This window comes from Gavia stellata, chromosome 26 (assembly GCF_030936135.1).
Source record: "Gavia stellata isolate bGavSte3 chromosome 26, bGavSte3.hap2, whole genome shotgun sequence".
Taxonomy (NCBI): domain Eukaryota; kingdom Metazoa; phylum Chordata; class Aves; order Gaviiformes; family Gaviidae; genus Gavia; species Gavia stellata.
Window position 1 is genome coordinate 9,887,937 of NC_082619.1, and position 15,293 is coordinate 9,903,229.

A 15,293-nucleotide genomic window follows, 5' to 3' on the forward strand; every position below is an offset into this window, starting at 1 on the left:
AGCCAGGGCGGCCACGTGAGCCCGGGGGTCTTCCCACCGACACTGGATCAGTCTCTAGCTGGACTGTCCTCACTCGCAGACCCCTCTCTGCTGCCCTTGTTGGAGCCGCTCTTGCAGGTTCTGTGGGGTCTGGACTTCCACCTTAAACCCCAGCTCTGGCAGAAGGGTCTCTTGGGGTTTGGGTGCAGGGTTGTCCCTGCTCGGCAGGTTTGGACAGTCCTCGTGGCCGTTGATCGTGGGTGCTCACCAGGGGTACGGTGTGGGTGGGACAGGTGCAGTGACAGGCAGGGGAGAGGGACCCCGGCCTGCGTGATGGCGGGGGACCATCGCTTTCTCCCCGAGGTGCCGGCTCTGCTTTTGTGACCCGCCACCCCGTCTCTTCTCTCCCCTGCGCAGACCGACTGCCCCGACTTCCAGACAGAGAGAACCATCAGCGTGGCCCCCGCCAGCCCCGGGGGCTCGGCGGTGAGCGTGGAGGTGACCTACGAGCCCTGCCAGCTGGGCGAAGTCAGGGCCACGCTGCGGCTCTCCTCCCGGCTCGGGCTCGGGGGGGAGTACAGCATCCCCCTCTTCGGCCTCGCCCTCCCGCCCAAGCCCCAGGGCCCCTTCCCCGTCAAGGCCGGCGGCACCACCTCCATCCCCTTCAGAAACGTCTTCCTCCAGCCCACGGCCTTCCAGTACAGGGTGGAGCACCCGGCCTTCACCCTCAGGGGCCCCGAGAGCTGGCGCTCCAAGAAGACTGCCCTCATCACCGTCGCCTTCCAGGGTGCCCCGGCCCCCGTCGCCACCAGGATGGTGGTCTCCTGCCCCGGGGCTGCCGGCGGTCAGGGGCCGGGGGTCTCCTGGGTGTACTACCTCCGGGGTCTGCCCCCTCCCCCGTGACTCGTGCCCCTCTATGGTCCCTGGGACAAGCTCCTTAGTTAACTGCGGGGGTAATTAAAGGTCTCTTTGGCATAAACCCAGCAGCGCGTCCCATCCAGCCCGTGCTGAGGCGAGGGGAAGGGCCCGATCCGCGGCAGGGCGGCCCTAGCGGCGGGGTGGGGCGCAGCCGGCGGCCTCCGCGCCGCGCGGGGGCGCTGCGGAGCGCGACGGCGGGGTCACGTGGGCGGGCCGGCGGCGCGGGGTCACGTGGCCGCCGATGGCGGCGGCGGCGGGTGCGGGGCCCGGCGGGGCCGTGATCGGTGATCGCGGAGCGGGACGTGGCGCCGCTGTCGCCCGGCGTGGTGCGGGCGCTGAACGCCACGCGCTACGAGAAGAGGAAGGGGGCGGCCCTCGAGGTGGAGAAGTGAGCGGCGGGGGCTGCCGGGAACCGGGAGGGGAGCGGGGCGGTGCCGCTCCGGGCTGCCCCGGGGCCCGGCGGGGTGGAGGCCGGCCCGGCGCCCCGGGGAGGGCTGGAGGGGGTCTTGGGGCCGCCTGCGGCCCCGGGGTGGTGGGAGCCGGCACGGGATGCTGGGGGGCGGGCGGGGGTCCCGCCGTGCAGCCGTGGGTCTGGGGCGGGAGGGGACCGGCCCGGTTCCCCGGTGGGAGCTGGGGGCTTCGGGGGAGGGGGGCCCACGGCAGAGAGCCGGAGGGCCCGCGGGAGGGGGAACTGGGGGGCTCCGGGGGAAGGGTTTGCCCCGGGGGCAGGGGTCACCCCGGGGGGCTGCAGCCCTGGGGGGCTGCGGGCCCGGGGAAGGGGCTCCGGTGACAGGGTGACCCCGTCGGGGGACAGTGCCCAGGGCGGTGCCCGGGCGGGAGGGGCTCTCCCGCAGAGCTCGGCGCCTCCCAGCCCCGTACCGCCGGTCGCTGAGGTTTGTCTCCGAGCCCGGCAGCTTCTGGGCGCAAGCGGGGACCCCCCGGCTCGGGGCGCGTGTCCCAGGGCAGGAGTCGTGCCCGTGAGCCCCTCGAAGAAAGCCCGGCGTGACGGTGGGTCCCCAGCGCACGGCGCTGCGCAAAATAAGCACGCGAGTAGCGTGACGAGTCAGAAACTCATCAGGAACACGGTACTCGCTCTCCTGCGACGCTCGCGGAGGTGGCCGCCTCTGTGCCCAGCCCTGGCCGGGGGACGCAAGGGTCCCACCAGGCAGCGGGCAGGAGCCGCAGCGGGCGCGGCAGGCTGGCGCTGGGGCGGCTGTGCCCGTCGTCCGGCGCCCGTCTTGCGTCAGCCTGGGTTCATCACCTCGTGCTGCTGTCCCGCCTCTCCCCGAGGTCTCGCCCGAGCTTGTCCCGCGCTCAATCCGTCTGCAGAGGTGGGACGCGCCTGCTGTCGCCCCCGGCTTTTGGGTGTCGCCTTTACTTCGCTGCTGTTTTGGCAGAGCTTGGGCCTTCCTTTCAGAGCATCCCAGTCTGCAGGCATCCGCTGGCACGGCCGTGCCTCCTCTACCATTGCCCGTACGCGTTCTCTGCACGTCTTCTCGCTCTGGCTGCGTTGGTCTGGGGGCTCTGCGCTGCTCTGGTCCACAGCTTTGCCTGGGAAGGGCTGTGTCCTCCCCGGGCACTGCCTGATTGCTCACGGAGGAGATCCGAAGCATCTCCTCGTGGGACAGCCCAGTGCAGGGCTGGGAGCCACGATCCGAGCTGGAGGGTGGATTTCGGGTAGGAGGTGCAGCTGTGGTGAACCTGCGGCTGTGGTGAACCTGCGAGGGGAGCAGCCGGTGACGCGGGGATGGAGCTGCTCTGCTCAGGTTTCAGTGGGGGACGTGGGAGGGATGGGGGGTGGGAACTGTGCGCCTCAAACGTGGAGGGTGTACCTGGGCAGCAGAGAAAAATGCTTCTTGGGATGGGGTGAGTGTTTGCTCAGGTACAAAGCCGCTGCATCCAGCCCCTTTTTCTGTTCAACATGTTTATCTTTTGCTCATTTTCTCTTTTTTTCCCGGGAACAGTTTCTTAAAGGTGGGTTCTGGTGGACGTGTTGCCCTGTCCTCCCAGCTGTAGCCACAGGGATGCTTCAGTAACTGCCCCTTTGCTGCTGTGCGGGGTGATGCTCCTTATCCAAGCAGCTCTGCTCCGACCTATTTTGCCCCAGGATTAGGGTTTCGTGCTTGGCTTACGCCAACCGAAGTCTGATTCTGGGATGAGCCAGTTCAACTGATCAAGCTGGTAAACCCAGTTTGGGAAGGGCATAAGGGGGAGAAAGGCAAGGGCCGACCCTTTTTGCAGAGGTGCAGATTTAGATCACCTTAAACTCATCACAGAACAGCACCAGCACCGTCTCTCCCACGTCTACGGCATCGAGCGAGGAGGGACTTGCTGCCTCTCAGCTCAGGTACCTCCTTGTCCTCTGGCTGATAACGCGGGAGCAGCTCTTGCTGCCTGCAGACTCTCCGATGCTGCACGTTGCTGTTGGGTGCCTTTTGCCTCGTTATTTAGATCTTGAGCCCTTTAAACTCTTGAAGGAAGCCTGTGAAGTTATTCCTGTTCAAACAAAGCTCCGTTCATTAAATCCAGGCGGTAGAAGGGTCACCCCGTCAGTCCGTGCTGCTCGAGCTCGGTGTGTTCCTCCTGCTGGAGCCTGCTGCCGGGGTGGGACTGGAGATCGGAGCTTTTGCCCTAAATCAGCAGTTGGTGAGAGTAGGTTGGGCTGTAGCTGTTGGAGAATTCGTGTCCTGAGTGGGGACACTGAGGGGCAGCTGCGTGATGCCCCCAGGGAGAAAGGGGGCAGCTGTTTTGCTCAGAGCGGGGTGAGAACAGAGCTGGTGTTTTGGGGGGAAAAGTTCATAAACATTTTCTGTAACGATTTTCCTGGATTATAAAGTGGGTGACTGGTGGGTGGCGCACCCGTCTAGGGAGGGCAGCGTGAGATTCAGTAGAGCGCTTAAAAAAAAAGCCTGTGCAGAGTTAGATAGTGGAAGCTTTTGTGCCTTTATCGAAGATTAAGGTTAAGATCCTTATTTAGGTTGAGGAGTCTGCGTTATGGACAGAAGTCAAGGAAAAAAGGTGCTGTATTGGCCGGGAATCGAACCTGGGCCTCCCGTGTGGCAGGCGAGAATTCTACCACTGAACCACCAATGCTCCAGCTGTGTGCTGCTGCCTGCACAGCTGCCTGCACAGCTGCCTGAGCCTCCCCGCTGGCCAGTGGCTCGGCCGCAGGGAGAGCAGGGGCTGAAGGGCTGGCCGGGCAAGCGGGGACCTTGAGGCTGTTGCATAGACTGGAGCAGGGTTATAGGTCTCTTCATTTAAGCGCAGCTGAGACGTTAAATATCTCTGGGTAACGAGCTGCAGGTTTCTGGGGAGGAGGGGGTATTGCACGCGGAAACCTTGTCTGCTTTTTGTTAAGGTTCACGTTGTGTAAGAGTACATACGATATACGGAATATCAGCTGAAGCGATGCGTGGGTGGCTGGAAAGGTCCAAAATCTTGGCGCTGGGCGTGGGTCTGGCGGGCAACGATTCATACCGAGCCCCTGGTGTGTTCTGAGCGGTTCTCTGCTGCTGTCTTGTGCTGTGTCAGGCATAAATAATCCTCATAAATGCCTTCTTGGAGAGGGTGTTTGACTGAACACCTGGTGACTTCTTTTCTGCAAGCACACAGCCCTGGTGAGGTGGCCCTTGAGAGTCCATCCCGGGCGAGGAGTTCATGAATGGTGGAGGAGGCTGCAGGCTGGGAGCAGCAGGAGGGCAGTGAGCTGCTGTTGGATGTGAGCAGGGAGGAGGGGAGAGCTCTAGTTTCACTTGTGGGTTGTTCCTCGAGTGTTCCCTGTTTCGGTACCGCTTTCCCTGGTGTTTGTCGTGGCCGAAAATCCCCGTTTCTGATGGCTGCGGGGAGCTGAGCTCCCGAGCGTTTGTATCAGGCAGAACCTACAGTGCCCTGGGTGCTTTCCTCTTCTCTCCTCAGGCTGGTGCGAGAGTTTGTGGCCCAGAACAACATGTCTCAAATCAAACACGTGATCCAGATCCTGTCGCAGGAGTTCGCGCTCTCCCAGCACCCCCACAGCCGGAAAGGGGGACTCATTGGCCTGGCCGCTTGCTCCGTCGCCTTAGGCAAGGTAGGTGCGGGTGGGTTTTTTTGGCTTGTGCGGGTTGTGGTGGGAGAACGGCGGCTTCTCCTGGGTCAGCATGATGGCGAGACTCAGGCTGGTGGCCCCACAGCTCCCCGGCTCCCTCCCTGCATTGCAGCACACGGCTGGGTCATGTTTGTGTCTCCCCATCGCACCCAGCCACGTCCTTTGGGCAACTTCCTCAGCAGCTCCCTAGGCGTGGTTTAAGGGCATCTGCCCATCCTCTGTCTCCAGCAGCTGGACTAGACTCAGCAGGTCGAGTACTAATTCGTGTTAACGGAGCTGAGAAGAGGTGTAGCCCTTCTATCGCCCACCCCCAGCTCAACCGGCTCCGGCAGCGCGGGCAGGGCCTTTGGGAAGCGGGGTTAAGGTACAGGCCAAACGGTGGCAGAGGCGTAGGCCAAGTAAGCAAGTGGCTTAAGGTGTCAAGCTGCGTTAGCTTGAGCTAGCAGCTTGGCGGAAGTTTGACTTGCTGAACACGTGGGCCGGTCAGTCCAGTTCTGGAAGTGTTATGTTGATGTCCCTTGCATGGGAAGTCAGCTGATTTCTGTCCCAATTAAGGTATTTCTCTAGAACTTCCCTCTTGTTAACAAAACCAAGCTCAATAAGTTGCCCCCAGGGCTCTGCCAGAGCATCCAGGTCCCCATGGAGGCGAGCACGGACTCTGCAGGCTCACGGCTCCGTCAGGCTTTTGAGTCAAGCCATGGGGCTGGTTTTTGAAAGCGCTTGCAAGGGAAGGAGTAGTTTTGGTCCGTAGCAAGGTGTACGTCAAAGAAAGCAGAGGGCTCGGGCTTCCCCTCCCCCTCCCCCTCCCCAAATACCTCCTTGGCATCCCGCCCTGCGACTGGCATCAGGTGGCATGCGAGTTAAGCTCCCACTACGCTAATTAAACACATTTAAAGAGGTGCTCTGAGCTGTGACATTGCTCGTGCTCCTGCCTGGCCCTCGCACGCCCACAGCGGGGACGAATGGGGGATTTGCAAAAGCAGGCGGGAGGACGGGGAGTTTTCAGGTTGTAGCTTGGTTTTGGGTGATTGTGGCTGTGTTACCAAGTGACCCCCCCACCCCCTGCTGTATTTGCTGATGCTGTGAGCGTGTGTTAGCAAATCCAGGCGGGATTTGCCCCGGGGAGGAGAGGAGAAGCCCCCAGCCCCGCTGCCTTCCCTCTGCTCCCCATCCCCTCCCGGCCACAGGCTGAAATCTGGTGGCTGTAAAGGGGCGGAAAAGAAAGGTCTTGGCAAGATCAGAGGATAAAAGTTGCTGTGCCGGGGAACCTGAAAAGAGGTCCGGTTAAATTGGTGTGGGAAGATTAATGGTGGGTTTTCTTTTCTTTTTCTGTCTTTAAGGCCGGTGGAGGCGGTGGGGACACGCAAGTTTGCTTTTCACACCGTGTGTGTCTGGGGCTCGGCCAGCCTCGCTGCTGGCCGCTCTTGGCTCCGGGAGTGCCTGCCCGTGCTGGCCTCCCCTCCCCTGGCTACGGCTAAGAGGTTCGGAGGGAGGACAAAAAAAAAAAAACAAACCAAAATAAATTAAGCCCTCTGGGGAAGCCTCGGTGCGCGCTGCGGCAGCGCGGGGCTGTGTTGGAGCAGGAGGAAGCACCCCACAGCATCCTTCCTGGTTCCCCCCCGGGTCGCTCCTCTACGCCCCTGCCTTGCTGATCCTGGTAATGCCGGGGGGTTTTCCACAGCCACCCTGATCTTGGTCCCTTTTGAAGAAGTGTTTTGCAACCCTTAACCTTTCTCTTCTGCTTCTTGGTGGCATCTTGCTTCAGCTGGATTCCCCTCTTCTCCCTGGCGAGAATAACCTTGTTCTTGGTGTCGGGAGCCCCGTTTCATTGCCCTGGGACAATCCGAGGCCGCCTGTGAGCCCCTCCCTGCTGCACGCAGGCATTTTAATCTTTTAAAAAAAAACTTTTCCCATAAATACCAGCAAGGACAGCATCTTCAGGAGCTCAGGCCCTATCCCTGCCATCGTGCGTGCCCCAGGAGCTGCTGCCACCGCCTGCCTGGCTGTCCTGGGAGTCAGCACGTGCTGCAGGGTGCTAAGTCTCGCTCCCCAAGGGTCTGCAGCAGATTTGGGGTCACCTCCCCTTCCTCTGCCTCTGGCCAAAACTCTGGGGTGACCCTGGCCCATGGCAAAGTCCTCCCAAGGAGCATCAAGGCGATGCTTTGCACACGGGAGGTGCGTCCATCCACCACACGCCATTCGGGGGCTGCTTTTCCCCCTGCTTTTCCCCCTGCTTTTCCCCCTGCTTTTCCCCCTGCTTTTCCCCCTGCTTTTCCCCCTGCTTTTCCCCCTGCTTTTCCCCCTGCTTTTCCCCCTGCTTTTCCCCCTGCGGTGCTGATAACCTGCTCCTTGTCCCCTGGCCCTGCAAAGAGTTCACCCTCCTCCGTGCTGCCCTTCGTCCCCAGGCCGGGACCAGCTCGCGACGGCGGCCGGGTCTCCCCATCCATCATGATGCTCCTTCCAATTCACGCTAACCAGCCCCACGCTCACCCGGAGCAGGGGTGCAGCGCCCTACATCTCATCGCCAACGGGAAACCTTCATGGAAATCCCTTCTGGGCCGGGAAAACATCATTGGTGGCTGCTCCTCCGGGCTGGCGGTCGGGATCATGCCCTCGCTCAGCGGCTGGGAACAGCTCTGGCCCTTGTGCTCCAGCGCTGTCGGGTCCGACGGCCGCTCGGCTCCTGACGGATGGGACCGACTCGCTCCTGGAGCAGCCGGCCCGTTGCCATGGCAATGGCAGGATATTGCTTTCTTACAGCCTCCTCGCTCGCACAAAGCCAGCTGCCGGCTCCAGCTTTGCTTAGTGCAGGGATGTGCAGCGCATACCAAGCGCTCCTGGCTTTCCTCCGTCCCCGGCTGGGAACCCACTCCGGAGCATGCGGGGAAGAAGCAGCAGGAGCCGGAGCTCCCTGCCTCTTTCCCACGGCTGGAAAACCCCAGGTCTTCGCGGCCGCTTGCTCCTTCTCCTCCTCTTCCTCCAGGTGCTCGTGCACCCGTCCCTCCTGCTTCTTATTTCCTCCACGTTTTCCGATTGCAAAATCCAGCCCATGCTGCTTTTTCTACCTCCTGCCTGTGACCTACATGTCTGGCTTGGGGAGCCACCCCTTAGCCTCTTCAAAGCTGGAGAGGTCGAGCCGTGCCCTCGGTGGCGCCCGTCACTGCTGCCCTGGCAGCCTGGCTGGAGCATCCCGAGCCCAAGCAGCATCTCAGAGATAGGGCTCAGCACAGGGCTCTGGGAGGCTGGATCAAGGATCCGACCTTATGGGATAAGACATGGCTCTAAATGCTTTGGGAAGCAGCAGGAGTGATTTTTGCCCAGCCCAGGGCTTTGGTTCTGTTTCCTGATGCTGCGGGAGCTGCTGGTGAAAGCTACGCTGGACGATAGCCCGAGCGTTCGGCTGGGTGGGGGGGCTCTAGGGGGGCATCGTGGCAGCAGCAAATGCAGCAGGGTGGCAATCACAGGCGGCTGGTTCGTGCGGTACAGCAGCCATGTGTTGATACGGCCTTGGCATGGTAGGATACGTCATCCTGGTTGTGTTGGCATGCGTGCTGCGTTCAGCAAAATCAGTAGCATGAGCAAGAGTCCCGGCTCCCACCCGCCTGCCGGCCCCGGTAGCCAAGCCCTGAGTCTCTTTGCCAGTTTTAGCCAAAGACAGAGACTTGGAAACCTCCATGGGTATTATTTCCCCAGCTGTGAGAGCTTGAGACCCAAATTAGTGCCTTCCCCTGCTCGAAGGCTGCACGTTCAGCTGAGCCGTGTGATTAGCCACTAGAGAATCTACGTAGGGCGTTGAGAGGTCTGCTCAGGGGCATCCTCTGCTTGAAATGAAACCATCAGCATTGCTTTATCTGAGCCACCGGTGCTTGAAAGCCCGCAAAGCCAGGCGGAGAGGGAGGAACAAGGTCTTTCCTCTGCCGAGGACCATAGCATCGCTTCCCTGGAAGAGGTTGAAGGCTGGCGGTGCCAGTGACATCCCATGATGGCAACGAGGTCCCATCCCTGACAGCGTCACGGAGGTGCCATGTTCTTCGGGGACAGCAGCATCATAGCTCCTGATGGCACAAGTTGTTGTTATCTTATGGTTTTTTCATCCCTGGGGGAGTCACGGCTTGGGACTTAATCATGTCAATGAGGCAGAGGGTCTTCCCAAGCGTGCTGGAGCCTCGTGGTGCCTGCGGCAGGCTGCTTCCCCACGGCCAGCTCTGCACTGAAGCCTGGACACCTTGATGCCTGCTCAAAGGCTGCTGGGGCCTTAAAAATCAGCCCTAATTACAAAAAAAAACCACCCCACCAGCTTAAGATATCTGCAACAGAGAAACCCAGGGGCTCCTCTTTCTGATTTTCATGTTTTCAAGTTCTGCATGATCAAAAAAAAAAAAGATGTAATTGACCTTTTTTTCAGGGGTAAGGGGGTTGTTTTGGTAGCTTAGAAGCTAAAACTCCCGTATAACTGCAGCTCCTCAGAAAGGTGCCTTTGTGAGAACATGTGGAAAGCCTGGGTTGCGGTGCTGGTGGGCAAGGGGTGGTCGGGGATGTGCTGTGCTGGATGCTGATGGGTTCGATGTGGCAATCGGCCCTTTTTGGCAGCCTTTCTGCTCCGCACAGCCCTGCTACACTCCGGGCATCAGGGCTGGCTGATGAAACATCTAGACCCAAGGACACTTGAATGAGGGGGGACCCAAAATAGCCTGAGACATGCGAAGGGTTGAGGACAAAAAAAAAAACCCACCCTGTAATAACTTCTCCAGAAATGCTATATATAGATTAATTCGGTGACTTCTGGAAGGAAAGAGCTATGAAATCCGAATGGCAGCTCTGCCTCGCCGTCCCAGGCGCAGGCAGCCGAGCCTGCTCTCAGACGTTGCCCGGAATGGGGCGAGCTGGGCGGGCAGGCGGATGTTTGCCGCCGAGAGCATCCCCGTGCTCTTGCTGAGGTTGTCCCAAATCTGCAGTTATGAAGGGGAGTGGGGAAGCAAAGCCTAGACATCCCCAGAGTGGGAAAAGGGAGAAGCAAGCCCTGCTCCTGCTTGCGTAAATGAGGTTTAATTTCACACGCTCCCTCGGGACTCGCAGAGCAGAAACTGGTTTTTTTTCCTCCCCTTTTCTCTTTCCTGCCCCACCCCCTCTGCAATCATTTGAAATTGCCACTTTGAACTTCATAGGTAGTAGCCCTCTTTTCCCTACGCCTCTCTTGATGTGTTGGGATTTGGTGTTTGCTTCCCATCTCACCCTCTCCGGCTGTGGGTTTGGAAAGGAAAGCTCACCCCGCCGGCTGCCTCTGCCCCTGTGCCTGCTCACCCCGCGCCATCCCTCTCTCCGCAGGTTATCCTGAAGGACCTGGAAGTGCTGGCTGAGATTGCTTCTTCCCCAGCGGGACAGACGGAGGGTCACGGTCCCTCCGATGGCTCCGATGCGCGACCCGGCCCGGTGGAGCTTCACGTCCCGGCCAGGGCTGGCCAGCTGAGCTCCTCCGGTGAGTGCCACAGCTCCGTGCCACCCCGCTCCCTGGGCTCACTCGATGCTCAGCGGCACCGGTCAGATTTGCTCGGGCAGAAGGAGAAGCCTCTCTCGCAGTCATAAATCAATATATCCATCCCCACCCGGCATCGCTTGGGGATTGCGTCTGCCGTGGCGCGGACCAGGGCTTTTATTGCTCTTTCCTCTAGGTCATGTTTTGGGGATTTAGGACTCTGTCTAGCAGCAGGATGCTACAGAGGCCAGTGTGGAGGGAGGTCATTCTTGTCCTGTTTTTAATGGGACCTTGGGTGCTAGCCTCTTCTCTCCTTGTAAAAGTTCTCAGAGCCTCTAAAAGCAGCTCCGGACGGGATGCTGGCTGCAAGCCCGGGTGTCCAAAACATGGATGGATCTGCACGGGGTTCAGTCTGTGCCCGTGTTGCCTGCCCACATTGACTATGAGCTGCTGTGGTGCTCTGAGTGTCAGGTAGGACCTCAGAAGAGAGATGAAGAGGGACAATCCTATTTTTCGGGGACTTGGGGGCTTAAAAAAAGCCTTTTATTAATCATCCTGGCACATCGGGAAGTTTTTTTCCACCTTCCCTTGTCTGTGGCTCATCTTTGCAGTTGCTTGGCTGCCCCTTCTCCGCTGCTGCTGCTATTTAAGGGCCTCCCTGTTGTACTCCCCGGGCCAGGTCGTCCCGGCCAAAAGCACGTTTCACGGCAGCTTTGGATTGCAACCCGAGCGCGGAGCCAAGGCTGCCTCTCCCTGCGCAGGATGCGGCCACAGGGCCTTGCAAAATCACCGCCAGAGAGGGAGGCTTTGCTTTCCGCTCCCTGGGCTTTGTTTTCTCTGACCATCCCAGATCACTCACCCCTCCCTGGGCTTAGAAAGGTCCGCACCATCAACCAGCTCAGGTTCGGGGTTGTTTGGGTGGGTTTTGTTGGTTTTTTCTACCCGTTTCAGGCTGGCAGCCCTAGCCAGGCTCTGCGATGGAGGGGTGGGGGCTGCAATGCCGGTGACCTCCCCGAGCTCTCTGCAAGTCTCATCCATCCTCCCCGTGTCAGAAGTGAGACCGCCTGGGTGGAGCAGCTCCTGCGGCGCTGGCCAAGCAGCTGAGGAGCTGCAGTTCAGCTCATGCTGACGGTTGTCTGAGGTTTCCTTCCTTGTGGATGATCTAAAAATAGCAGGCTGCATGGTGTGGATCCTAACAGCTGCCGTGGCCCCTGGTAGCTAGCTGGAAGAGCAACTTGGCTTCACTTATTCAAGCGTAACGTTTGAAAAGGGTCTGGCTCTCCCCACGTTGAGGAGGTCTGCTGGAGCCAGAGCTTCTGTTGCCCCAGGGTGGGGCAACTTGCCCCCACGCAGGTCCTAACAGGCGCTGGCTTTCCTCACCTACTTTTCCCGTCCTTGTAATGCACCGGAAAATTGTTTCTTTGGAAATTAATTTGGGGCTGAACTTTGCAGGGTGGTTGGCTTTCACCCAAAGGCAGCTGGTTTTGGGGAGGGGAAGAGGTGCCGGTTCGTTGGCCTCGGGACGTTTAGCGTGGAGGGATGTGGCCCCGGTCCGGTCCGGCTCTGACCACCCAGGGCTGAGAGCGGATCGGCTGCTGGGCTCCGGCTCCCAGGGGAATGAGGGGTCACAGTTGGGCCAGGACCCTCCTGGATTACGCCTGGAAAAGCGGAGGCTTCGGAAAAGACTCTTTTTGTTGGAGGGTTGTTTTGGGGGGGGCTTTTTTTGGAGTGGGAGGGTGGCTAGTAGAAATCCCTGCGTCTGCGTGGTTCCAGGGTAGCGATGTACGGTGAGAGTGAGTGAACCCAAACTGCCCTGCAGGCTGACGCGTTTGTGAGTACAACCCTTGCCAGGCAAAAATCATGAGGCGCTGGCACCGAAGAGAGGCTGTACCCCTTCTGCGGTCACTGGTTTTGCACTGGGATGTATGGGAGCGCTCCCCAAGCACACCTCCCCGGCTAGCGCACCCTGGCTCGGACGGTGCCGTCTCAGCGGTAGGATGCTATTGCACCATTGGAGGGGAGGCTGCAGGGTACCCGCGCTTCTCCCCAGGGTTAAATCGCTCTGTTCCCTTCGTCACACTTTAGACCGAGATGCCATCGGAGCTGGCAGCGGGAGGAGAGCTGCGCCGGCTGAGCCATCTCAGGTCCGCTCCCCTCCTACCCCTGAGGCCCGTCTGAGCGTGCAGTTGGTGGCTTTGCAGGTAAACGAGCATGGGCACCCTTAAAGCCTTGAGCTCGCAGCAGGTTTCCATGCTGCGCTCTCCATCCCAGTGCTCCAGGCTTTGCCACCCGAGTGGTGAGGGCAGAAGGGGAGGCGGAAGGGGCTGGTGCCCTCCTGGTCTTCCCCCCGCTTCCTCTCGCTCCCTTTCTTCCCTCGGGATGTGTTTATGCAGTTGTTTCCCTGCCATTGAGTTCAATTTCCTTCAGATGCTGGTTGATTAGTCAGGAAAGCCGTGTCCCACTTCCGCAGCCCGTTCCCAGCTCCAGTTTTTATTTAGCCGCTTTGTTCTCCGGTTATGTAAGGTCAGCCGCCCTCGACGCCTTCTCCAAACACAATGAGCCGGGGCCAGCCCAGCGCCGCCTGGGACACCCGACGTCTCTCCTCCCGACCTGCTCCGGCTGCCTCGGGAGAGGGTGGCTGGGTGCTGACCTTGGCCAGCTGAGCTTGATGTGGTCCAGGAGTCTGTCCTTGGTTATCTTCTGGCCGCTTTTTAGGGACAAGGTCTGCAGGGCTGTGCCCAAGATCTTGGGGTGATAGTGCAAATGCCTATCCGGTTTGTAGAACAGGAATCCAGCTGCCTGCTTTATTTTGGGAGTGTTTTGCCAACTGTGTAGAAGTTGGGACAAGTAGAAGTTTGGGAGTGTTTTGCCAACTGTGGGACAAGTAGCCGATGACTCAAGAGAGGTTGTCACCAAGGCCAGCAGGTCGAGGGAGGTGATTCTGCCCCTCGGCTCTGGTGAGACCCCCCTGCAGCACTGGGTCCAGCTCTGGGGTCCTCAGCACAACAAGGACATGGACCTTTTGGAGCAGGTCCAGAGGAGGCCACGAAGATGATCAGAGGGGTGGAACACCTCTGCCATGAGGACAGGCTGGGAGAGTTGGGGTTGGTCAGGCTGTAGAAGAGAAGGCTCCGGGGAGACCTTATTGCAGCCTTCCAGTGCTTAAAGGGGGCTTAGAAGAAAGATGGGGACAGACTTTTTAGCAGGGCCTGTTGCGGTAGGACAAGGGGCAACGGTCTTAAACTAAAAGCAGGCAGATTCAGACTAGATAGAAGGAAGAACTTTTTTACCATGAGCATGGTGAGACGCTGGCACAGGTTGCCCAGAGAGGTGGTAGATGCCCCATCCCTGGAAACGTTCCAGGTGAGGTTGGAGGGGGCTCTGAGCAGCCTGATCTAGTTGAAGATGTCCCTGCTCGCTGCAGTGGGGTTGGACTAGATGAGCTTTAAAAGGTTCCTTCCAACCCAAACCATTCTGTGATTCCGTGACAGCATAGGTGCAAGCCCTCCAGCCTAGTCTTCAGCTCTGCTCTGCCTGGGAGGAGCGAGCCCCCTCCAAAAGGATGCTGAAAACATCTGCCACCTCGTACAGGGTAGCTCTTGCTCACATCTCTTCCTTCCTTTCTCCGCAGCTTTGTAAGGAGAAAAGGTTATGACCCTTTGTTTCACAGGAGGCACTTTCCTCTCCGGCTCGGTCCGGTCTCTCCTGCCTGGCTTCCTGCCGGAGATGGCGGGGACAGTGGCGTACCCTCTGAGCTCCTCACACTATGGGATGTTTACCGGGAGGCTGACTCCATACGTGGGTGCACTAACACACGCGAGGTCATTGCTTCCAGCCGGCAGTCCGTGGATATCCCAGGAGCCGGTGGATTACTCCGGGGGAGGCTGCGAGAAGTCCCTGAGAAACGTGTTGAGTGCAGACTTGCTGTATCCCTCCGGAGAACGTGCAGTGCTGCAGAGCCTGGACCGAACTTGAGGTGTGGTGCAATATAGGGGTTTCCTATCGACATCTTTTTGAGGGATTTTGTTCTCAGTGAGCCGAATCACTCCCTTTACGTTGTCTACGGCTTCGTTTGTGTAATCACAGATCTGCAGAGATGGCAGTGTAGGATGAGGTCCCACCTCCAGACTGTCTGGAAAACGTTAGGGCAGCCTCGAAAACACCGGGCGAGAGCCTGTAGGGTGCAGGGCGTCCGTGAAAGGTAGGAAAGAAAAGCTGGGCTGTCGTCAGATGGCTCAGATTTACTAAACTGGCAAGGATAACAGGGAAACCCCTCCACACTCATCCTTTGCCCAGAAGGCAGGGAGACAGCTGATGTTGCACAAGGGACCACTTGCTCTCGAAGGAGCCAGTTTCCGACAGCTTTCGCAGGATCAGGAGTGCGACAGCAGGGAGCAGAGGAGCCAAGCAAGCGAGAGAGGAGAGACCTGTTGCCCCTGAGTGCTCTGAGCTCAGCGCTCTGGTCCCTGATGGTCGGTGGCTCTGCCATCTCTCTGCCATCTCCTTCCCTACTGGCATGGAGCTGTGCAAGAGGGTTGACGTTCAAAAATGCTCTTCTGCCTCTTGGAGAGAAGGGGAATTAGAAGAAAAGGGTGATTTGGATTTTTTCCTGGGCGCTCTGCAGCGGCGGTGCTGGGATGCTATGGAAAACCCCGGGGGAGACCATCCAGAGCGTAGCCATAATTCACCTGGCATACCTTCGGGTTTAGATCCCCCCTGAGATGTTTACAGCACATGGCTGGCCGGAAAGGTTGGGGATTTCTAAATAAAAGCTGGGGTTACTGGTCTGCAGGGGCTGACATGGGAGAAGTTGATGGTGTGGGTAACGTCACTCCTAGC

General features: G+C 59.2%; 1 protein-coding gene, 1 non-coding gene and 1 pseudogene across 2 annotated transcripts in view; 2 read left to right on the forward strand and 1 right to left on the reverse strand.

Annotated features, from left to right (window-relative positions):
• The window catches only part of LOC132319258 (hydrocephalus-inducing protein homolog), a 120,925-nt pseudogene extending 120,043 nt beyond the window's left edge, over positions 1–882 (forward strand).
• Positions 883–1,138: 256 nt separating this feature from the next.
• The window catches only part of LOC132319259 (maestro heat-like repeat-containing protein family member 2B), a 44,447-nt gene continuing 30,292 nt past the window's right edge, over positions 1,139–15,293 (forward strand). Inside the window, exons 1-4 of the mRNA XM_059829580.1 lie at positions 1,139–1,285; positions 4,256–4,266; positions 4,813–4,963; positions 10,307–10,457. Of these exons, the coding sequence (XP_059685563.1) occupies positions 1,139–1,285; positions 4,256–4,266; positions 4,813–4,963; positions 10,307–10,457 (460 nt within the window). The remainder of the gene's footprint in view (positions 1,286–4,255; positions 4,267–4,812; positions 4,964–10,306; positions 10,458–15,293) is intronic.
• On the reverse strand, positions 3,920–3,990 carry TRNAG-GCC (transfer RNA glycine (anticodon GCC)). Its single transcript has one exon. It is a non-coding gene; the product is annotated as a tRNA-Gly (tRNA).